This window comes from Giraffa tippelskirchi, chromosome 9 (assembly GCF_054371585.1).
Source record: "Giraffa tippelskirchi isolate mGirTip1 chromosome 9, T2T-mGirTip1v1.2.pri, whole genome shotgun sequence".
Taxonomy (NCBI): Eukaryota; Metazoa; Chordata; class Mammalia; order Artiodactyla; family Giraffidae; genus Giraffa; species Giraffa tippelskirchi.
The window spans coordinates 28,664,093-28,683,565 of NC_137283.1; the positions used below are offsets into that span (position 1 = coordinate 28,664,093).

The window sequence follows — 19,473 nt, forward strand, 5'->3', positions numbered from 1 at the left end:
ATAAGGAAGTAGCACCCAGCACTCGTGGAGCATTTTACGGCTCGTGCAGGCCCTCACCCCCAGACAGCACTGTGAAGCAGGTCCTGGTGGGGAGTCATTTTTCACACGAACAAAAAGAAGCAGCGAAGAGCTTGTTTGTCCCAAATCACACAGCAGTGAAGGGTGGGCTCAGACACACACTTGTGTTATCTTCCTCAGCTCACATTGCCTCTCTATTGTCCACCTTTTTCTCTCTTTTAAAAACTTCCAAAAATAAGCAGAAACCAACGCTGCACTGTAAAGGAATTCTCCTCCAATTAAAAATAAAAACACTTTTCAAAGACCAAGTGCAGGCCTACTGAACTTCCTCTTCAGGTCAAGTTTCTGATCTTAGCCATCCTCACCTCTCTGGTTGATTGATTGGCCTGGCGGAGCATTAATAACTACTCTTTGATAAGGAGCCAGTGATTAGCAGAGTATATTTATAGTAGGGAGGGGAGGGCACATAAAGAAGACAAACCATGGTAACAATTTAAATGCCCAACAGTAGGAGTTGCTTGTTTGAATCATGGTTCTTCCAATCAGTGAACTACTGTGGGGCCCCAACAAAAGTCCTTAAGTCTGAATTCTCAGAGTGGTCCCAGAACCGGTGTTTCTGAAGTGGGTGGGACTTTCTTCCTAACCAAGGAAAAAAACATGGTTACTTCCCAGTTTTCCTGCTGTCAGGGCAAGAGTGTTCCTGAGGAAAGGAGTTTGGGTACCTGCTCAGATGTGCCTCTGCAACTCTGGATCTCCTGACCCTTTCTGGAGTGTGTGTGGTGGCTGATCCCCTGCAGTGAAACTTGCTCTGGCCCTTGAAAGACAGTTGGACAGTTTGGAAGGACAGGGAAGAGGAAAGATCTCAGGCAAAAGTGTGGAGATGTGAGTGCACACAATGTGTTCACTGGGTGGGGAGTAGACAGATCACTGATGTAGCAGCTTGAATCTTCCACGTGCCGTACTATGAGGGGTCATAGGCCTGCCCATGGGAGCGCATGTCACGGCAGAAGGGAGGACACCAAGGGGAAGAGTGTGTGTCCAACTATATATATTTCCAAACACGCTACATATATATTCCTCTACTTCCACATATATGTAAATATAGGCATATGCACTACATAACCATATATATTTGGAAATATAGTTGCAGATGCATTTGGAAAGGTGGGTTGGGTGGAAAGGATTTCAGATGCTACACTGGAGATCTCTGACCTCAGCTTTTTAGAGATAGCCATTTAGCCATTTGCTTGGGCATTTGAGGAAAGAAGTAAAAGGAAAAAGGTGCTATTTTAGAAGACTAACATGCCATCCACACAAAGGATGCACTGACGACAGAGAACGTCTAGAAACTGGGAGATGAATTCATAGACTGTTGTTTTCAATCACGAGCTGCTGTGTACCCAGTTCATGTACTTAACGGATGTTGATGACGCATTGTCCACGTGGCCGACACTGGGCTGGGCAGTAGGGCACAGCAGTGAAGACGAGGGGCCTGGCCATCTGGGACCGGATATTTTGGTGTGGGAGGCAAAGATCAGTGCAGCTGTGACTCGTGCTGGCAGGAAATGATTGGGGAGGAGAACTTGCTCTAGCGTGGGAAGCTGGGGAAGAGCTTTGTCCGGAGACCTGCGTAGGGGAAGGGGCAGAGAGGCTGAAGTGGAGGTGCAGGAGAGAAACCAGCAGGTGCCGATGCCTCCAGGCTGCAGAGAAGCTCTGGGGAATGGGAGAGCACAAGCGTGGACAGGCAGGAAGGATCCTGAAGCTGGCGAGCCCTGGTGGCCACCAGAGTCTGAGCTTTCCCTTGAGAGCCAGCAGTGGAGCTTTAGGCGTGGTCAGATGGGTGTTTCAGGACAGTTGCTCAGGGTGCTTCCCACCGCAGGATGGAGGACCCTGGAAGCAGGAGACTAGTGTGCTCGGCTTGCTCAGGGCAGGTGCTACCCCTGGGAATAAAGACAGAAGACCGGTACAAGGGTGGCAAGAAAAAAACAAGGACTCGGGCTGATGAGTGGATAGGGAGATGGATGGTGAGACAACCCAACCTCAGTGCCACAATTCCCAGGCTCAGTGACTGGGAAGACCTCCGTCTCCTCACTGCAGAGGCTTTAATAAGTGCTTTTCCCCTTGTCCCTCTCTCTTCCACTTGCAACCCTGAACCAGACCTTCAGGCATCTTTTTGATTCTAGATGAGTAACAGTGCTTTTTCCATGTGCACCTTGCAAGGTGCCTTAGACATGTTTTCTCATGTATGCCTCAAAGCAGCAACCAGAGGGAGCTCTGTTGTTACCTCTTTGTGGAATGTGGAGCTCAGCAAGATGAATAAAACTTCCCTGGGTCACACAGCTTCCACAGGGCAGGATCCTGGTTAACACAGGATTCATTCTTATTAAAGCAGTTACTCTTACACCACACACCAGCCTCCCCTGAGAACCCCAGTGTCGCACCCAGAGGCGTTTCTGGTCTCTCCACCCCTCCAGCCTTGCTCTGGGATGGACCAAGTGCAGCCCTTGCCTTCGCTGGAAGCGTCCTTCAGGGGTTCTGAGCCTCCACCCGTCATTTATCTGCAGAGATTGAGGTCTGCCATCTAGTGGCCACTGCCCTCCTTTTTTTTCTTCTGAGCTTCTATACCAAGGGAAGACGGGAGTTTCCACAAAGAAGACGAGCCTGCGTATTTATAGCATCACACCCTGTAAACAGGAAACTTCTCAGTCTTAAGAGAAGGAGCCTAGTAACATAAACATAGCACATTGCCAATGAGTTTCTGCATCCATTCAGCAAACACTTAAATAGATATATGTGTATATATAGATATAATAATATATCCATTCCACTGGAAAGTGTGCTTCCTGAGACAGGGATTTCTTTTGTCTGTATTGCTCACTAACAAATCTCAAGAGCCTAGAACAGTGGTGTTTGTATGGCAGACATGCAACAAATATTTACTGATAAAGTGGAATAAATGAATACTTAACATGTACTGCATTTTTACTCTATACTGGGCACTTGACCTGTACATTTTCTCGTTTAATCTTAATGACAACTCGAGAGGCAGGGACCATCAGTATGCCCGTTTCTCAGATGTAGAGACTGAGGTGCCAAGGGATAAGCAGCTTTCCAGGTTTGGGGAAAGCTGGCGTTTGATTCAGGTGTCCTTGCTTTAGAGGCCTGTGCAGACTGCCCCTGGTGTGCCAGGCCTCGTGTGCAGCATTGCCACCATCCAGACACGTGGTAGAAATACCACCCAGGGACCCCTTGCTGTCCCCCTGCCGTGTTTTGTCTTTGTTGAGTGAAGCTCCCCTTTCCACGGTGCTGTGACAAGAATAAGTGGCCTTCAGGAAAGGCTGGCTGACCAACAGTGAGTCCCTGTCCCTAGCTAGCTCGGTGGCTGAGTCACCTTGCCCCAAACCTCAGTTGCCACGTTGGTAAAAGGAGGAGACTGAGTTTGGAACCCTGCTTTCCCTTCTAGCTCCAACATTCTACTGTTCCTGTGTCTCCCAGGGAGCTGGATTGAGTGGAAGAGAGAGGACCACTTGTTACTAGGCAACCAGTACCCACCTCACCCATGTTGCCATGGTGATGATGAAAGTTGGGCTGATGGGATTACCAGCTCCTGTTAATTGCATATGAGAGCTCAAGGTCTCTGTCTCTTTCCTGCTTGCTCTCTCCATCTTACTTTCGTATTCTTCTGGGAACTGTGGAGAGATCTCTTTTCCTTCATCTGCACTGCCCCTGAGGCAGCCATAGTACAATGAAAAGCAACTGGAAACGGAGCCTGGCTGTGCCTCTGAGTAGCTGTGTGACCTTGGGCAGGTTCCTCAGCGTCTCTGGGCCGCCACTGCCCTATTTGGGAAATGAAGGTGTTGGAATAGTGGTCCCTGTCTAAGGCTCTTCCTGGCTCTCAAATCCTTTGATGCCTAGGGAACATGTCAGGGGAGCAGACCACGCTGTTACTAGGCAACCAGCAGGCACCCTGCCCAAGTTGCCTTGGTGACTGGATGCTGGAAGGGAGGGGAATAGCTGCTGCAGCTAATTGCTTAATTATTTATGAGTGTCTCAAGTCTTTTTGTTGTTTTCGTTGCTAGGGGCCGTGGGGTCACCTTCTTTTCCTTCCTCCTGCCACCCCAAGCCATCTGAGTGGCGTGCTACGCAGTGGGAGAGCACGTTGGCCTGGACCTCAAGCTACCCACGTTCTAGTCCTGCCTCTGTCATTCCCTAGAGCTGTGGCCTCGGGTAAGTTCCCTCACCTCTCTGGGCCTCAGTTTCCTCATTTGTAAAATGATGGGTGTACGTAGATAGTCTCCAAGTTCCCTTTCTACCCTGAAACTGGAATTCCTGGGGTCCAGTTGCAAAGTGGGAAGCATCAAGGGAATTTTCCTCACTGATTATCTTCTGAGAATAATTCTTTAGAGAAATGGTTAAGAAATGGTTAACCATTCTCTGAAGAGAAATGGTTAGCAGTGGTTAGTATCTTAGACGTTTCTAACAGGAAGGGAGTGAAAGCAATGCCCATTGACCTCGCCTTGCTTCTCCCCTTGGTCACATCACCAGACTTCTTTAGTAATATTAAGGTGATTTAAATTTTATATTTTTTGTAGATTACCTACTTCCAAAATAGATTTGAGAGGTTCACAGTATAAGATGCACATGTGCAATTGGATCATTAAAAATAGGAATACATTAATATAAAAATAGTGATGCTTTTTCATTGGTTACTATTGAAGTTTTGATTGAACATCAGATGTAATTTTGAGCATCCTGGAAGCCAAAGCAAAAAGAAGGTGCATAATTGATAGTCAATAAAGACAAATTGCCAGACTGTTCCTAGTTCTAAATTCTGAAAGTAGTTTATCATGTGGTGTATATTCTTTTTTAGAAACTGCAGATGAAACTTTTAAAATATTCCTTTGTTGCTGAGAGTATTGTTACAGGACATAAGGAAGAAGCTAAACTTGACAGTTTGACTAGTTCTAATCATCAGTAAGCAAAAACTCTTTCAACCAATACCTTAGAATTTTATATAAAATTTGAAGATGTCACTAAGGAAATATAAAAGTTTGGAATCTGCCAGTATTTACAAATCATTTATATATAAATGTATGTAACCATTTTGCACATTAATTTAGTAATGTGTATCAAAATTTTGGATGCGGGCAAAAATTCTACTTCTCCAAACTTATGCTGAAATAAACTGATAGAGATAAGGAAAGACATTAAGTATAAAAATGCTTATGGTGGCATTATTTATCAAAGAAAATTACTGCAAACCAAATAAATCTTGGGTATTAGTGAATTAAATTATATTACTTCTTTAAAATGGATTACTTTGCAGTGCTTAAAATGAAGTAGATTTATATGTTTTGATATGAAAGTCTTCAAATATGTTAAGTAAGATCAGGAAATGTAGCAGTGGTATAAAATGCATCTATTTCTTTATAAAAGATATAGGTAGGTGTACAATATATATATCTAGATATATGCTTTTACGTGCATACTTGCATTTTTCCAGAAGGAAACTATGAACAGTGGCTTCCTCTGGGTAACAGCACTGATAGCCTTGGGAGGGAGGGAGGCTTACTACTCACTCTTATTTTTATTAGGCAGCACTGTGAAACACCTGTTTGTTTTCCAGTTAGAGAGGTAGTAGATACTGGCAGTCAGGAGCTAGATTCTGGAGTCGGAATACCTATGTTCAAATCATGGCTCTCTCACTTTTTAGCTGGGTGACCTTGGGGTTAATTTAATTTCTCAATTTCTCATCCGTTGAATGTGCTAATAATAGTACCTTCCTCATTGGATTTTGTGAGGATTAAATGAGTTAATAACTATAAAGTGCACATAATAGCTTAAACAATGCCATATGTGTGTTTTCTTGAAAAAAAATAAAAGAAGGTATGAAACAGCAACAAAAAAGTGCATCTAACCCAAAAGGCCCTTGTATGTTAGAGTTGGAAGGACTTTTAAATATGTCGCTGCTTCTAGCATCATACTTTGTATAAAAATTGTGTTTTAAGTGAGGCTAGCAAAGCAACATTCTTTCATTGTTGTCATTTTACCTGAACTTAAATACCTTTTAGGAAAGGCACCTACCCTGGGATTCATACCAGGTGTTTGCAATGGCTGTGAAGCCCATGAACCCATCTGCTTTTGCAGCTCCTGTTCTGGTGCATCCAGAGACGCTCAAGCTAAGAGTAGGATGTAGGGTAGGCCATGTGGGGTATCTTTGAGGAGATGGAGCTCTACATCCACAGCTGGTCAAGGCCAGAGAGGGACTGTCCAGAAACTCAAACTCTAGGAGGGCGTCCATGGCCCTGCCAGTTAGGACGTGTGTTCACATGGCCACATGCCTTTCCTTTTCTTTTGAGAGAGAGACTGAGAGACACCTGGTAAGGGGCTGCGCTTGCAGGACCCCTCTTTGGGTTCAGGAATCTTCCCCTGTATTCAGCGGTGCAGAAAGCCGAGGGCTGTGTTCCAAACTACCCCGTTTCTTCCTCCGTTCCTCGTGGGTGCTTTGGGGCAAGTGTGGAGAACCTGGACTGACTCTGGGCACCCTCGTTTACACTTGGTCACACTTGGGCACATGGTGTCCCCTTCAAACCCACTGAGTTAGGAAATGGGCGACACTGACCTGTGACCACTTTATGCCCGGATTAGTGGTCCAGGTTCTGACTGTCTGACTTTCTTTCTCAACTCTCTCGCACTCCAGTCTCTGTTCATTTGGCCAGCGGTTCCCCAGGCATCTGTCTGTCACATCCAACCGTGCTTCCACCTGCCCTTCCATCCCTTCACCCCTCCTCCAAGCATCTGCCAGTTTTCCCACTGTCCTTCAGACTGCTGGTTTGTCTGTCCTCACCTCCTCCCCTCCCGCCATATGGGTCTGACTGCATCCACTGGACCATCCACCCATCCATTCCTTCATCTCTCCGTAGCCCACACATTCGTCTCGCCCATCTCCCGTCAGGCTGCAGAATTCACTGATTGACCCTCTGTTCCCCCCGCCCCGTAGCCTGGAATCGGTGCCCGCCGCCGCTCCGCCCTCCCTCCGGCCCGCGCGTCCGTCGATCCCCGCACGCGGAGTCGGTGGCTGCACGAATCAGCCTCCTCCTCGCGTGGGCCGTGCTTTTGTTCGGCGGCCCCCGGCGGTCCTGTGCTGGCGGCTCCCGGGCCGGGCAGGCAAGGGCCGGGGCGGGGCGGGGCGCGCGCGGGGCGGGGCGGAGCGGCCGCTGCGGGACGGGCGGGGGCCGGGGTGACTCAGCCGCCGCTCGGCCCGCGGTCCGCGCGTCCGCCGGCCTCACAGGCGGGGCGGAGAAAATGGCGATGCCCCCGGCCGCCGCCGCGCCCCCCGCCGGCGCCCGGGAGCCGCCGGGGCCCCGCGCCGCCGCCCCTGCCGCCGCGCCGCCGATCGGCCTGCAGCAGCTGTCGGCGCTGCGGCCCGAGCCGGGTGGGGTCCCGCTGCACTCGCCCTGGACCTTCTGGCTCGACAGGTGAGGGGGCGCGGGGCCCTCCGCCGCCGCCGCTGCCGCCGCGCGCCCGCCCGGCCTGCGCCGCCGCTTTGTCTCGGCGCCCGCCCGGGCCGGGTGAGCTGGGGCCGCCGACCCCGCGCCTACCCCCGCGCCCGCCCCGGCCCTCGGCCCCGCCGAGCGAGCTCGCTTAGACCCACCTCTGAAGCCCAGGTTTGGGCCGGCGCGAGCGGCCGTCGGGCGTCCTAGGCCAGGAGAAAAAACACGCAGTCCCAAAAGTTTCGGTAGCACTTACCCCTTTATTTCCTTCCGAAGAAGTAGTGCCGGCGGGCGGGCATCCCGGCTGGGCGGTGGGAGATGCGGGGCCTGGCGGGGGTGATCTGTTAAGTGGGGAGAGTGGTGCTGTCCTGGCTACGCCCACGGGGCTCTTGGGAAACTCCGGACACGACCCTCACTGCGACAGCGCTCGGGAGAGTTGACCAGCCCCCTGGGAAGTGTGCGGCGGTGGTGTTACTATGGCACAGCCGGCGCCTGCCCCCCTGCCCGCCAGTGCTGCCTTGCACACTTCTTTGAATTCTTTCTCATTCACTGGGCAGCTATTTCTTGAGCACTTACTGGGGACAGATCCACACGCCTCCTAGGTGCTGGGGATTTAGTGGGGAGCCGCGCCTCACCTTGTTACACTGCAGCTTCCTCAGGCAACAGCTCAAGTACCTTCTCAGAAATGCCTACATGACTGTCACATCGAAATTAGCACTCCTTCTCATTCTTACCACTCTTGCCTTTCCTGGTCTTCTTCATAATGTTTATAATGCTACCGAGTTGTGTTGTGTAGGAGACTGTTTATTTTCAAACTGTCTCAACCTCTCAACACTTGCCCTCTGTTCGGGGCCAGTGAGCAGGAACTCTGCTTAACTCCTAGTAGGAGCACAAGAAATTTTTGACAAATGAATAAATGGATGAATTGCAAAGACCCTTCTTAGTAACTGTCACGCATCCGGTGCCCAAGGCTGACACTTAAAGATTGTCCTAAGAGCTTATGGAAGTTTTGATGACACTGTGTCTGCTCTGGTTAAGTATCAGGAAGGCCCCGATGTGACAGTTTTCTGTGCAAGTTACTCAATAGACACAAATCTGGTTTTTAAAAGCCTTGTGTAAAATACGTGCAAGACTTTTTAAAAATGATGTTCATCTTTTCTTAGGAAAACAGGCTCATTCCTTTCTTCCTGTTGGAATTAGCAGCCCTCTATAACAATTAACAGTTTGAAGTTATTGTCTCTTTCTGGAAGACAGAAAAGTTAGGGGGTGGGGAAGATACAGTGAGTCTTGTTTTTTTTTTTTTTAATGTTTTCACTTTCATTATGAGATGCTGAAAGAGTGTCTTACTGTCATAACAAGAATGCTTTTGGCAAACTGTAACAGAGTGAACTCATATGTGTCTTTGTTTTCAAAAGCGTGTTATGTTGCTGTTACCTGGTATCTGTTTTCAAGGTGTTAAACCTGGACTTCTGGTCTACAGTGGAGACTGTGGTGTGCTGGAAACAGTATCAAGAGAGTTTGTTTGTAAACATGCACAACATTTTTAAGTCCATTAATACTACATAGCAACACAACTTTTAAAGAATATGTTACCCTTTTTTTATGAAGTATAGTCAATGTACAATACTACTACAGTGTACAACATAGTGATCATAATTTTTAAAAGTTACACTCCATTTATAGTTATTAAAAGACAGTGGCTTTATATCCTGTGTTGTACAATATAGCTTTATAGCTTAATACAACTTTTAAAGAATATCTGGTATCTTTTAAGATGAGAATATGGTGATTTCAATGAAGACAAGCTATAGCTTTTCTGCTGTGTATTTGCATGTTTTTGTTCTCTGAAAGCCAGTAATCAAATGAAATATGTTGTTGCCCCCATATCCAAATCTGTAAGAGAAGTGGCTGTATTCATTTAGACATTATATTTAGTTCCAACACTGCACATCTGAATCCCTTTTGCCTGATCAGTCATCCCATAGGTTTTATTGAACTTTCTCTACTTCTCTGGAGATGTAGAGTGCCTCTCTTCCCCTTGAGGTTGTGAACACATTATGTTCTAGAGGTTCCCACATATCTTTTTCCCCCAGAGAAACAAGATTGTAGAGAGGGTGGTAAGGCTCTCCGGAGAGCCCTCCACTGCACCCTTCTCCCCAGATAGCTGATATATGCGCTGATGAGATCAGTCTCAAGAACCTCACCATCCAAAGGTCTCCTTGCTACTTACATGTCTACTTACTTGGCACCTACCTCCTGGCCTGTCCTACCTTTCAGCCTGCTATGTAATGATGAACAAATGACCTAGCTTCCCTAAGGCCTCACCTGCATTGTTTGTGAAATGAGGATAAATAATCATAGGATACATTAGCTAGGGCTGTTCGGTGGGTTACATGAGTGCTATGAGTGTGAAACACCAGCATGATTATCCAGTGCTCCCTAATTAACCACCCATCCCCCATCAGTGATCCTCAGGGCAGCTTGTCTGATTTCAGTGTTAGGAAGCCAGCATCCTAACTTAGTCCCCTCATGGTGGAGTTTGAGAGTTCCCCACCCCCACCCCTACCCCCATGGAGTTATTTGCAATTCTAATAGTAAACTCCAGTAGGGTCTTATTTAATTAGACTGTATGGCTAAAGATTCAAACATTTGGGGGATAATTTTGGCTAGGGATATAGGATGAAGAATTTTCCTCCCCTTTTCTGGGAATGTAAAACTCTGTCTTGTCTTGATTCTTAGAGGCCACTCTTGGTTGTGTGCCTCTGACTGCTTTGTTCTCATCTCATATTGACCCTTCCCCCACCTCCTCTGAGTTTTATCGGCGGTACTCAGTGCTCAGGCCTCTTCTTGTTCCCTTGTACACCAGTGATCTCATCCAGTCACAAGGCTTTGGGCTCCATCTGGACTGCTGGTGATTCCCAAGACCCTACACTGGTGCGTTCAACTCCTCCTCTCCGTCCCCATGTGGATGTCTGATACACATCCCAGCTTGACACGTGCCAAACTACTTCTTCAGCTGCCCTCCCCATCTTGCCTCCTTCGACTGAGCCATCTCAAACCAGAGCAGTTAACAGCAACCCATCCTTCCAGTTGTTCACCCCGCCCTTACATTCTTGGAGTCATCTATGACTCTCTTTTTTCTTCCTCCTTATCTCCCCACTTTCTCTAGCCCCTTCCACATCCTCCTCCTTCCGACTGCATCCATTATCAACAAGTGCTATTGATTCTACCCTCAAAATATATCTAGAATCCAGTGTATTCTCACCACCTGCATCCCAGACCCTGTACCATACCACATCTGTCCCCTGGATGAAGGAAAGAGCATCTTCACTGCTCTTCCTGCTTCCGCTCTCACCCCACACAGTTTGTTCCCATCATAGCAGCCAAAGCAGTTCTTTTAAATACTGCAGTGAAAGCTGGTCACCTGTCTGCTCCCCAGTTGTCTCAAGCAAAAGCCAGAGTGCTTATCACAGCCCCTGAGACTGTAGCATTTCCTGCCCTGCTTAGGACACCTTTCTCCTCTCTCTCTGTCACTCTCTCTCCTGCACGTGCCCTTCTAGCTCGCTGGCTCCCTGGCTCTTTCTCCATCATCGCAAGCCTGGGCCTTTGCCACTGAGGGGCCTTCCTGCTGGGCTGCTCTACCCTGTCACATCTGATAGGTCTGCACTTTGCTTCCCTCTAGTGTCTGCTTCCGTGTCATCTCAGCAAGGGCTGCCTTGACCACGGATAGAAGATGATACACCTCCTGACTCCCTCCTCAAGCCCCTGCCTCCTGTTTATTGTCTCTGTAGGATTAGCACTGCTTGTCTGTCTGCTCTCACCAGAGTGCATGCTTCCTAGGGTTCCTTTCCCCACTGCTCTCTCCTCGACTCCTAGTTTAGAGCCTAGGACAGCCTAGGTTAGCCCTCACTAAACATTTGGGTGTTGCACTCAATATGCCTGCAAATTTGTAAAAGTCACCAGTGGTCATAGGACTGGAAAAGGTCAGTTTTCATTCCAATCCCAAAGAAAGGCAATGCCAAAGAATGTTCAGCGCACAATTGCATTCATCTCACACGCTAGCAAAGTAATATTCAAAATTCTCCAAGCCAGGCTTCAACAGTATGTGAACCTTGAACTTCGAGATGTTCAAGCTGGGTTTAGAAAAGGCAGAGGAACCAAAGATCAAATTGCCAACATCCACTGGATCATAGAAAAAGCAAGAGAATTCCAGAAAAAAATCTACTTCAGCTTCATTGACCATGCTAAAGCCTTTGACTGTGTGGATCACAACAAACTGTGGAAAATTCTTCAAGAGATGGGAATATCAGACCACCTTATCTGCCTCCTGAGAAATCTGTATGCAGGCCAAGAACAACAGTTAGAACCGGACATGGAACAACGGACTGGTTCCAAATTGAGAAGGGAGTACATCAACGTTGTATATTGTCACTCTGCTTATTTAACTTATATGCGGAGTACATCATGCGAAATGCCAGACTGGATGAAGCACAAGCTGGAATTAGGATTACCGGAAGAAATATCAACAAACTCAGATACACAGATGGCACCACCCCTATGGCAGAAAGCGAAGAGGATCTAAAGAACCTCTTGATGAAAGTGAAACAGGAGAGTAAAAAAGCTGGCTTAAAATTCAGCATTTGAAAAATGAAGATCATGACATCTGATCCCATCACTTCATGACAAGTAGATGGGGAAACAATAGAAACAGTGACAGACTTTTATTTTCTTGGGCTCCAAAATCACTGCAGATGGTGACTGCATCCATGAAATTAAAAGATGCTTGCTCCTTGAAAGAAAAGCTATAACAAACCTAGACAGCATCTCAAGAAGCAGAGACATTACTTTGCCAACAAAGGTCTATCTAGTCAAAGCTATGGTTTTTCCAGTAGTCATGTATGGATGTGAGAGTTGGATTATAAAGAAAGATGCGTGCTGAAGAATTGATGCTTTTGAACTGTGGTGTTGGAGAAGACTCCTGAGAATCCCTAGGACTGCAAGGAGATCCAACCAGTCTATCCTAAAGGAAATTGGTCCTAAATATTCATTGGAAGGACTGATGGCTGAAGCTGAAGCTCCAATATTTTGGCCACCTGATGCGAAGAACTGACTCATTGGAAAAGACCCTGATGCTGGGGAAGATTAAAGCAGGAGGAGAAGGGGACAACAGAGGATGAGATGGTTGGATTGCATCACCGACTCGATGGACATGAGTTTGAGCAAGTTCCGGGAGTTGGTGATGGACAGGGAACCCTGGCGTGCTGCAATCCATGGGGTTGCAAAGAGCCCGACACAACTGAGTAACTGAACTGAACTGAACTGACTGAAACATTTAGGAGGCTGTTGAAATCTATCCTCAGTGACTTTCCCTTCAGGAAAAGGGGATGATTTTACTCTAATGATCATTTGCAAGTCTGCATCCTAACCCTGACCTCTCTCCTGGGTTCTTACACCCAGAACCAATCCTGTGATGGTCAGCATCTGCACATCCTACCTGTACTCCCCTCCTTCCTCAGATGCCCTTCCCCCTCCAGTTCTGTACTTCACATTGTCCATTTACCCTGGGAAAACTTGCTCCAAGCCTAAGCCATCCCCTCCTCTCTACGTCCCTCCTTCTGCACTCCCTGGTCCTCTCCAGCCTCAGTCACACAGTAGCTTCTTGCTCCCAAGCCTGTCCTTTCTCCAGGCATCTCCCATACCTTCAGGGTTAGCCTTCTAAATGACACCTGCCCTCATCCTTCCTGCCCCTCTGTTCTGCCACAGTAGTCAATTTTGTGTCTCTCATCACCTAAAGGTGCCTCTGTCATGGGATTGTGTGCTCCAGACAGGTAGAATTGTGGGTCTCCACCCCTGCTTCTACCAGAGCAGGTCTGATTGGTTTTGGTGGTGGTGGTTTTTAGAAGTGAGCCATGTTCATTTGATAAAAACATTCTTCAGCTTTGAAAAAAAATGAAAACCATAGGTTTGCAGATTATGTTAGAAACTTCTTTATTGCTCATTTAATGTGAAACTCACCTCCTTTTTAGCCTCATCACCTATGTCTCCCCAATTCCATTATATTGCTCAGTCTGTCTATTCTTTCTGATAACAGCAGATGCCTGCCCCTTCTCCTGGATAAACCATGGACTTGCCACCCTCTGAGATATATCTCATGATATTCCTTCTGTTTTGGGTGCCCTTCTCCCCTTCTTCTACCTAAAAACCTGCCACGCGTCCTTTGAAGCCTTTCTGAGATGCCAGTTCTGTAATTGTCTTTAATTACTTAATAGCCCTTGGCCCCAGCAGGGTTAAGTGTACCTCCTTTGTGTCCCTGTAGCATTTTTATAGCCTGTATTTGTAGTAAGGATCATTGATGCCTCCTCTGTCCCTCCCTTCTGATCATGAGACATGTCACTGCCTCGTGTCTGACTCCCAGAAGGAAGTGCGCCTAACAGTGTGCATTGTAGGTACTTGGTGAGTATTTGTGTTCTTGTGTTTTTGATCACAACTGTGGGCCCTCTACATTGCCCATTGCCCACTAACTCCACCCCGTCACAGTTTAACTTCACCCAGTCAGTTGAAATACAGGCCCTCAGTCTGCCCTAGACCTGCTCCATCAGACCTCTGGCGTAGCATGTGCATTTGGAACACATGGAACACGTGGACCCTCCTGTGCATTTGTAACAGATGCGTTAGGTGCCTAACTTGACAGTTACTGTTGTATTTATTGATCAAATTACTTTAAGCATATCAGTTTCCAGTTACTGTTGTAGCTGCTGAGAATGCAAAGATGACAGCATGGGCTTGGGCCTCCTAGGAGTTCCAGGAGGAACTCTGCTTTGATAGCATCAATGAAGAGTTCGGTGAGGGACCCGCCTTCCAGGGTGAAATGTGTCCAAGGGCATTCCAGTGGTGGCTGCATAATAACAGACATGATGGGGGCAGGGTGGGACCAGTCTTGACACAGAGAACCCCCAGATTGTCCTTCTTCATCCCAGAGTGGCCTGCTGGGTCTAGGCACGGGCAGGTGACAGGTACAGAGAAGAACTGACATCTCGACTTCTCCTATTCTTTTTCTCCATTCTTGCCTTTCTGAACCCACAGACTCTCTTACTTGCCAGGATTTTATTTTCTGTAAGAGGCAAAGTGTTTCTGGGTATTTCAAGCAGGGAAAGAACCAGACCTAGAGGCTCACCGCCTGTCCACCTGTGGGTCAGTAGCTGCTTCCTGCAGACAGGCCTGAGGACCTTAGACATCCTCATGCAGAAAACTTACCAGTCCTTACCTGGTATATGGTAGCTTCTTGAAAACATATTTTCCTGCTTTCATTGTAACAGATGCCATTTCCTTATTTCCAAACCTAAAGCAGCTGGTGAGACCTCCATGACCTGTCATGATGACAGTTCAGAGCCTGGCCTTTCTCACTTCCGTTGTCAGCTCTAACACTGTTACACTTCTTTTTTCCCCCATCCTCTGTGTACTAAAGGATTCATCAGATATCTAGATCAAAGAGTCACAGTTGCTACCATCAGGGAGCTCATAGGCCAGGAGTGACGGTAGATGGAAGCAGGGAAAAATCAAACTCAAATAAACATGCAAAGATAAAACATTTAGATTATGTGGATAGTTTCAATAGATGCACTGTTAAATGTTATTAATAGGCTCTGGCCCATTTTTGCAGGTGACTCTTTCTCAGACAGGAAGCTGATGTAGCCACAAGCCACAGATCTATCTAAAAGTGATTAAAATGAAATCATTAATGGAGTGAATGATAGACGAGGGACATCCTTCCTCGTGTATCCGGGCTTGTACAGGTTTTCTCTGTGACAGCTGAGCCTGACGTTAGTAAATTCAGCAATAAGACTGGCTTTTAGGAGTCATATCCCTGGCTTTAAAATTTTCCCCGTTTAAGTTATTCTCCTGGCTGAAATGAAATGATTTCTCATAAAAATAAGCTGAAGTCATCATTCATCTTTTCATCAGAAGTTTATTGTGTACATGTGTGCACTGGACATGTGTTTCCATAACTTGGCTGTCCTATATCATATGTAAAGCTTTAAACATCTTGTTTTTCACTTTAACCAACTAATATTGACTCTTGTTTACTTCAGTACAATGGGCAAATGACTGGAGCTATATGTAGTTATTCACAGAATCCTCACGATACTGGAGTGGGCTGTACAGTAACATTTTGCATATGAGATGCTTTAGGCCCAGAGAAGTAACTTACCTGAGGTCACAAAGCTAACATAGAACAGAAACAGCATTTGGAGTAAGGACTGTGTGACCCCAAGCACCAGCATCCCTCATTCCACTGGACGCTGCTTCCCTGTGAGTCTGAACGGTGAATGGCAAACAGTTCTCCCATGGTCCATAGCTTTAAATACGGGAGCTGGACTGGATTTCTCAAATAAGGAAACTGGGGGCCAGTGTTACAGGAGATACATAAGCCAAGGAGATGCATAAGCCAAATTTCAAAATTGGCAGAGAAAAAGAAGAGAGTCCCACCTAAAACTCATATATTTAAGTGCTTTTATAGGATTGTCCTTCACATTTTAATGATAAACATGTCTTAATCATCTCTTTCGATGATGGAAAAAAAATGCATCTGTGAAAATAATCATTTTTTTCATTTTTCTGATGATGCTGTCTATAGTTGATTTAGTTAAAAATTTTTTTTCATATAGTTGCTTTATAATGATATTATATATCAAAGTGAATCAACCATGCATATACAGAGTTCATTAGATTTTATTTCCCATTTCTTATGGTGATTTGGTTTAGATGATGTAAGTCAGGAAACCTCAAACTTGCATGTACAGACAAATCCCCTGGGATTCCGTAGGTGTCAAGTGGGGCCTGGAGACTCTGAAGCCCTAACAAGCTCCTGGGTGATGCTGCTGGTTGAGAGACTACACTTTAAGTGGCACGGATGTGGGGAGAGTTTGGGGAAACCTTTCTAGCTTCTTTCCTTAATTGGAAGCATCTCCAGGAATCCAGGTCCCTGTGCTCCACTGAGAGCTAGCTAGGCAATGGTTCACATCATTTCCTTAAGTACTTACGAAGGGAGTAAGTTCATCTGTCTGCATGGATTTTATTTCTGAGCTGAGCCTGCAGCAGCCAGGTGGGGTTTAATGGAGAAAGCACGTTTGGACTGCTGGCAGGTCGGGGTTGAGGGTTGCAACATGCAGGAGAATTGAGAATGTATTTGGTCCAGAGTTGTGTTCACAGCACCAAGCAGAGTAGGGGTTGTGCCAAAAGTGATCAGTTTAGGTTAGTGACAAAGAGCCAGGTGCCAGGGACCCTTGGTTCTGGTATCAATTCTGCTGCTAGTTAGCCATGAGTCTCTGGGCAAGTCACTGCTCTCAGATTTAGTTTGCTTATCTGCAAAGTGAGGTTGCAACCATTATTTAATTAATAATTTAATTAATTAATAATTAAATCTGTTTAATTAATGATGCATACACATAGCACATGATGTGTGGTCTTTTTACCTACTGGGAGTGCAGTTAAATATCTCTGGAATAAGAGAGGATAAAAATGCTTTGAAGTGTCTCAGACTTCAGTTGAGCTAAATGAGTTCTGTCTTGTGGAGAGTGTCAGGGACCTGCTTTAATGAGTACATAAAGATGACTTGTAAATAGCACATTACATTTTTGCATATAAATGATGATGATGTGCCTGGAGACCACTTAAGTAGAATAGTTGGTCCAACTTACAAAACTTCCTGCCTTCTCCTAACTCCCCAGATGAGAACGAATTTTAACTGATTTCACATAGAGAAACTTAAGATGCATATGTTGTTATCCTGTTAAGTTGAAGAGACACAGGAGTAATATAAAGCTGGATTTGGGCATTTTGTAATTTTAAGGGTTCCCTTGACATCTTTTACTAATCATCTATTTGGTAGACCTGGAGGCATTCCTTCCTACTTCTGCTTTGACCATCAGCTTCTGGATTCATCAAGTCCAAGTGGAAGCAGCTCATGGAAGCTGTGGCCTTAAGCCCAGAGAGACTGGCACCCTATGGGCTTTCTTTTCTAAGGATAGATCCAGGAGGTTCTAGGCTCTGTGTAACTCTCGCAGAGTTCTTGGGATTTTTGCTCTCTGTCCCACAGATGAGAAAATGCACTTGGTGTCTCTTAGCTCTGATTGCTTCCTCCTCTGTTCCTCTTCCGCTGCTGGTGGTAACGACAGCAACCATTGCTTCTTAGACACCAGGCACTGTGGAAATACTTCGTGTGCATTCACTCGTGTAGTCCAAGTAGAAAAGCAGTGAGGGGTAGAGCCTGTGTTCCTCAGAAAGGGGAAGCGAGGATCAGAAGAGTTAGGCTCGTCACACACCTGATGGGCAGCAGAGCTGGAACTCAGATCTGTTGACTTCAAACCCCTCTGCTTTCCTGCCTTCCTGCTGCAGGACAGTGTGACTCTTGTTTGGTAAATTATCTTAAAATGATGACCTGCAGATGTGTTCCTCCTGAATTATGTTCCTTGTATCCCATTTTGGGATATCATTGTTGCCAGGGATCCTGGTGACATCAATCCCTGTCGTGTGTCTCTGATTCTACCCCCCACCAGCAGTGTGGCTTGATGGGTGGTGATGGAGGAGAGAATCACGGGCTACAGCAGTGGGTGGGCCCAAGGAGGAAGCAGGTTGTCTAAGAAGGGCTGAGAGGGCATTGCCCTAAGATGTGTTATCTGTGATGACCCCTATTGACAGTGACTGCTTGTTTTTTACTGAGAAGCAGACTCACCCAAGAGGAAGATCCTGGGCATCAGAGCCACAGAGACCAGGAGAGGAACCCAGATCTGCTACTTAACAACACACTCAGTTTTGAATTCTGTACATGGAAACAGTGGTACCACCCTGGCAGGATTGCTATAAGGAATAGAGATCTATATATGCAAAGCCCTGTCGTATAGTACAGGCTCAATAACAGGAAGCCATTATTACATCACTGTCATTAAATCACAAGGAAAACTTCTAGTGAAACAATTCAGACTCCTTGACCTGATCCATCCAGGAGACATTTCTTGTTCCATTGCTGCGTTCTCAGCTCCAGCTGTGTACTGTGGGCGGCCAATGTAGTATTTAAAGAATGTGAAAATAGGTCCTGACTCCTTGGTTCTGTGATTTTCCAAGCTTTGGCTGTATAGCCTTCTAGAAATGGACATAGTCAATGTGTGTATTTCTTTCTCAACTTTCTCTCCCACTTCTGCTTCCCAGGCCCCAGCCTACGGACCCAAAAAAGTATCTAAATGTTATTTCTATGCCTTCAGATATCTGGGGAAATCAGAGAGGCAGGGGTGCCTAGTTCTAGAACCCACACTCCATGAGGACAAGGACTTTGTCTAGATTGATCACTGCTGTACCCCCATCAGCTAAAAGAGGTGTGCAATGAATCTTTGCTGATTGAACAAACTATGTCTTCTCAGCTGTTTCTTCTATGCCTGTGGCAGGGTTTTTCAGCATGGACTCCTGACAGTTTGGACCGGACCGTGCTTCGTTGTGGGGGCAGCCCTGTCCAACATGGGAGGGTCCAGAGCAGCCTTGGCTCCTACCCACTCAGTGTCCGTAGCACCCTCCTCTGTTGCAACAGCCAGAAATGTCTCTGGATGTTGCCAGAAACCTCCTCTCCAGAGGCCACATCACCCTTAGATGAGCATCCTTGGTCTGCAGAGAGGGGTTTGGGTTAGGGTTCTGTTGAGAGGTTTGGGTTTTTGTAACATACTTGAATAAAGTAAAAAGATTTGTTTTAAGATGTGAGAAGGTACTATATGTGTGATAGCAGTAAAAAAAAAAAAAAAAAAAGTTTCATTGAAATCCACTACAAACACTTCCCTTCCAGTTGCTGCAACTATCTGTCAGAGGAAGTGGGAAGAGAAGGTGCGGGCTGGGCTGAGGCTGTGCCAGGAACCGCCGGTAACTGCTGCTTAAAGAAACAGTAACTCTGGATGGTACAGCTTCCAGTTCAATTTGGAAT

The 19,473-nt window shown here is 46.5% G+C and overlaps 1 protein-coding gene and 1 long non-coding RNA gene across 4 annotated transcripts in view; one reads left to right on the forward strand and one right to left on the reverse strand.

The window, feature by feature from the left end:
- Positions 1–423: 423 nt before the first annotated feature.
- LOC145520896 (uncharacterized) lies at positions 424–7,933 on the reverse strand. 3 transcript variants are annotated; one of them, XR_014064883.1, is made up of 5 exons: positions 3,410–3,478; positions 2,527–2,702; positions 2,303–2,376; positions 741–1,958; positions 424–657 (listed from the first exon to the last, which is right to left on the reverse strand). It is a non-coding gene; the product is annotated as an uncharacterized LOC145520896 (long non-coding RNA). The 3 variants fall into 3 exon arrangements; XR_014064885.1 differs by lacking the exon at positions 3,410–3,478 and adding an exon at positions 7,768–7,933 and having other exon boundaries at positions 434–657; XR_014064884.1 differs by lacking the exon at positions 3,410–3,478 and adding an exon at positions 7,673–7,746 and having other exon boundaries at positions 434–657.
- Positions 7,306–19,473, forward strand: part of EIF4E3 (eukaryotic translation initiation factor 4E family member 3) — a 39,949-nt gene continuing 27,781 nt past the window's right edge. The window contains exon 1 of the mRNA XM_081528381.1: positions 7,306–7,496. Within this exon, the coding sequence (XP_081384507.1) occupies positions 7,324–7,496 (173 nt within the window). The 5' untranslated portion in view covers positions 7,306–7,323. The remainder of the gene's footprint in view (positions 7,497–19,473) is intronic.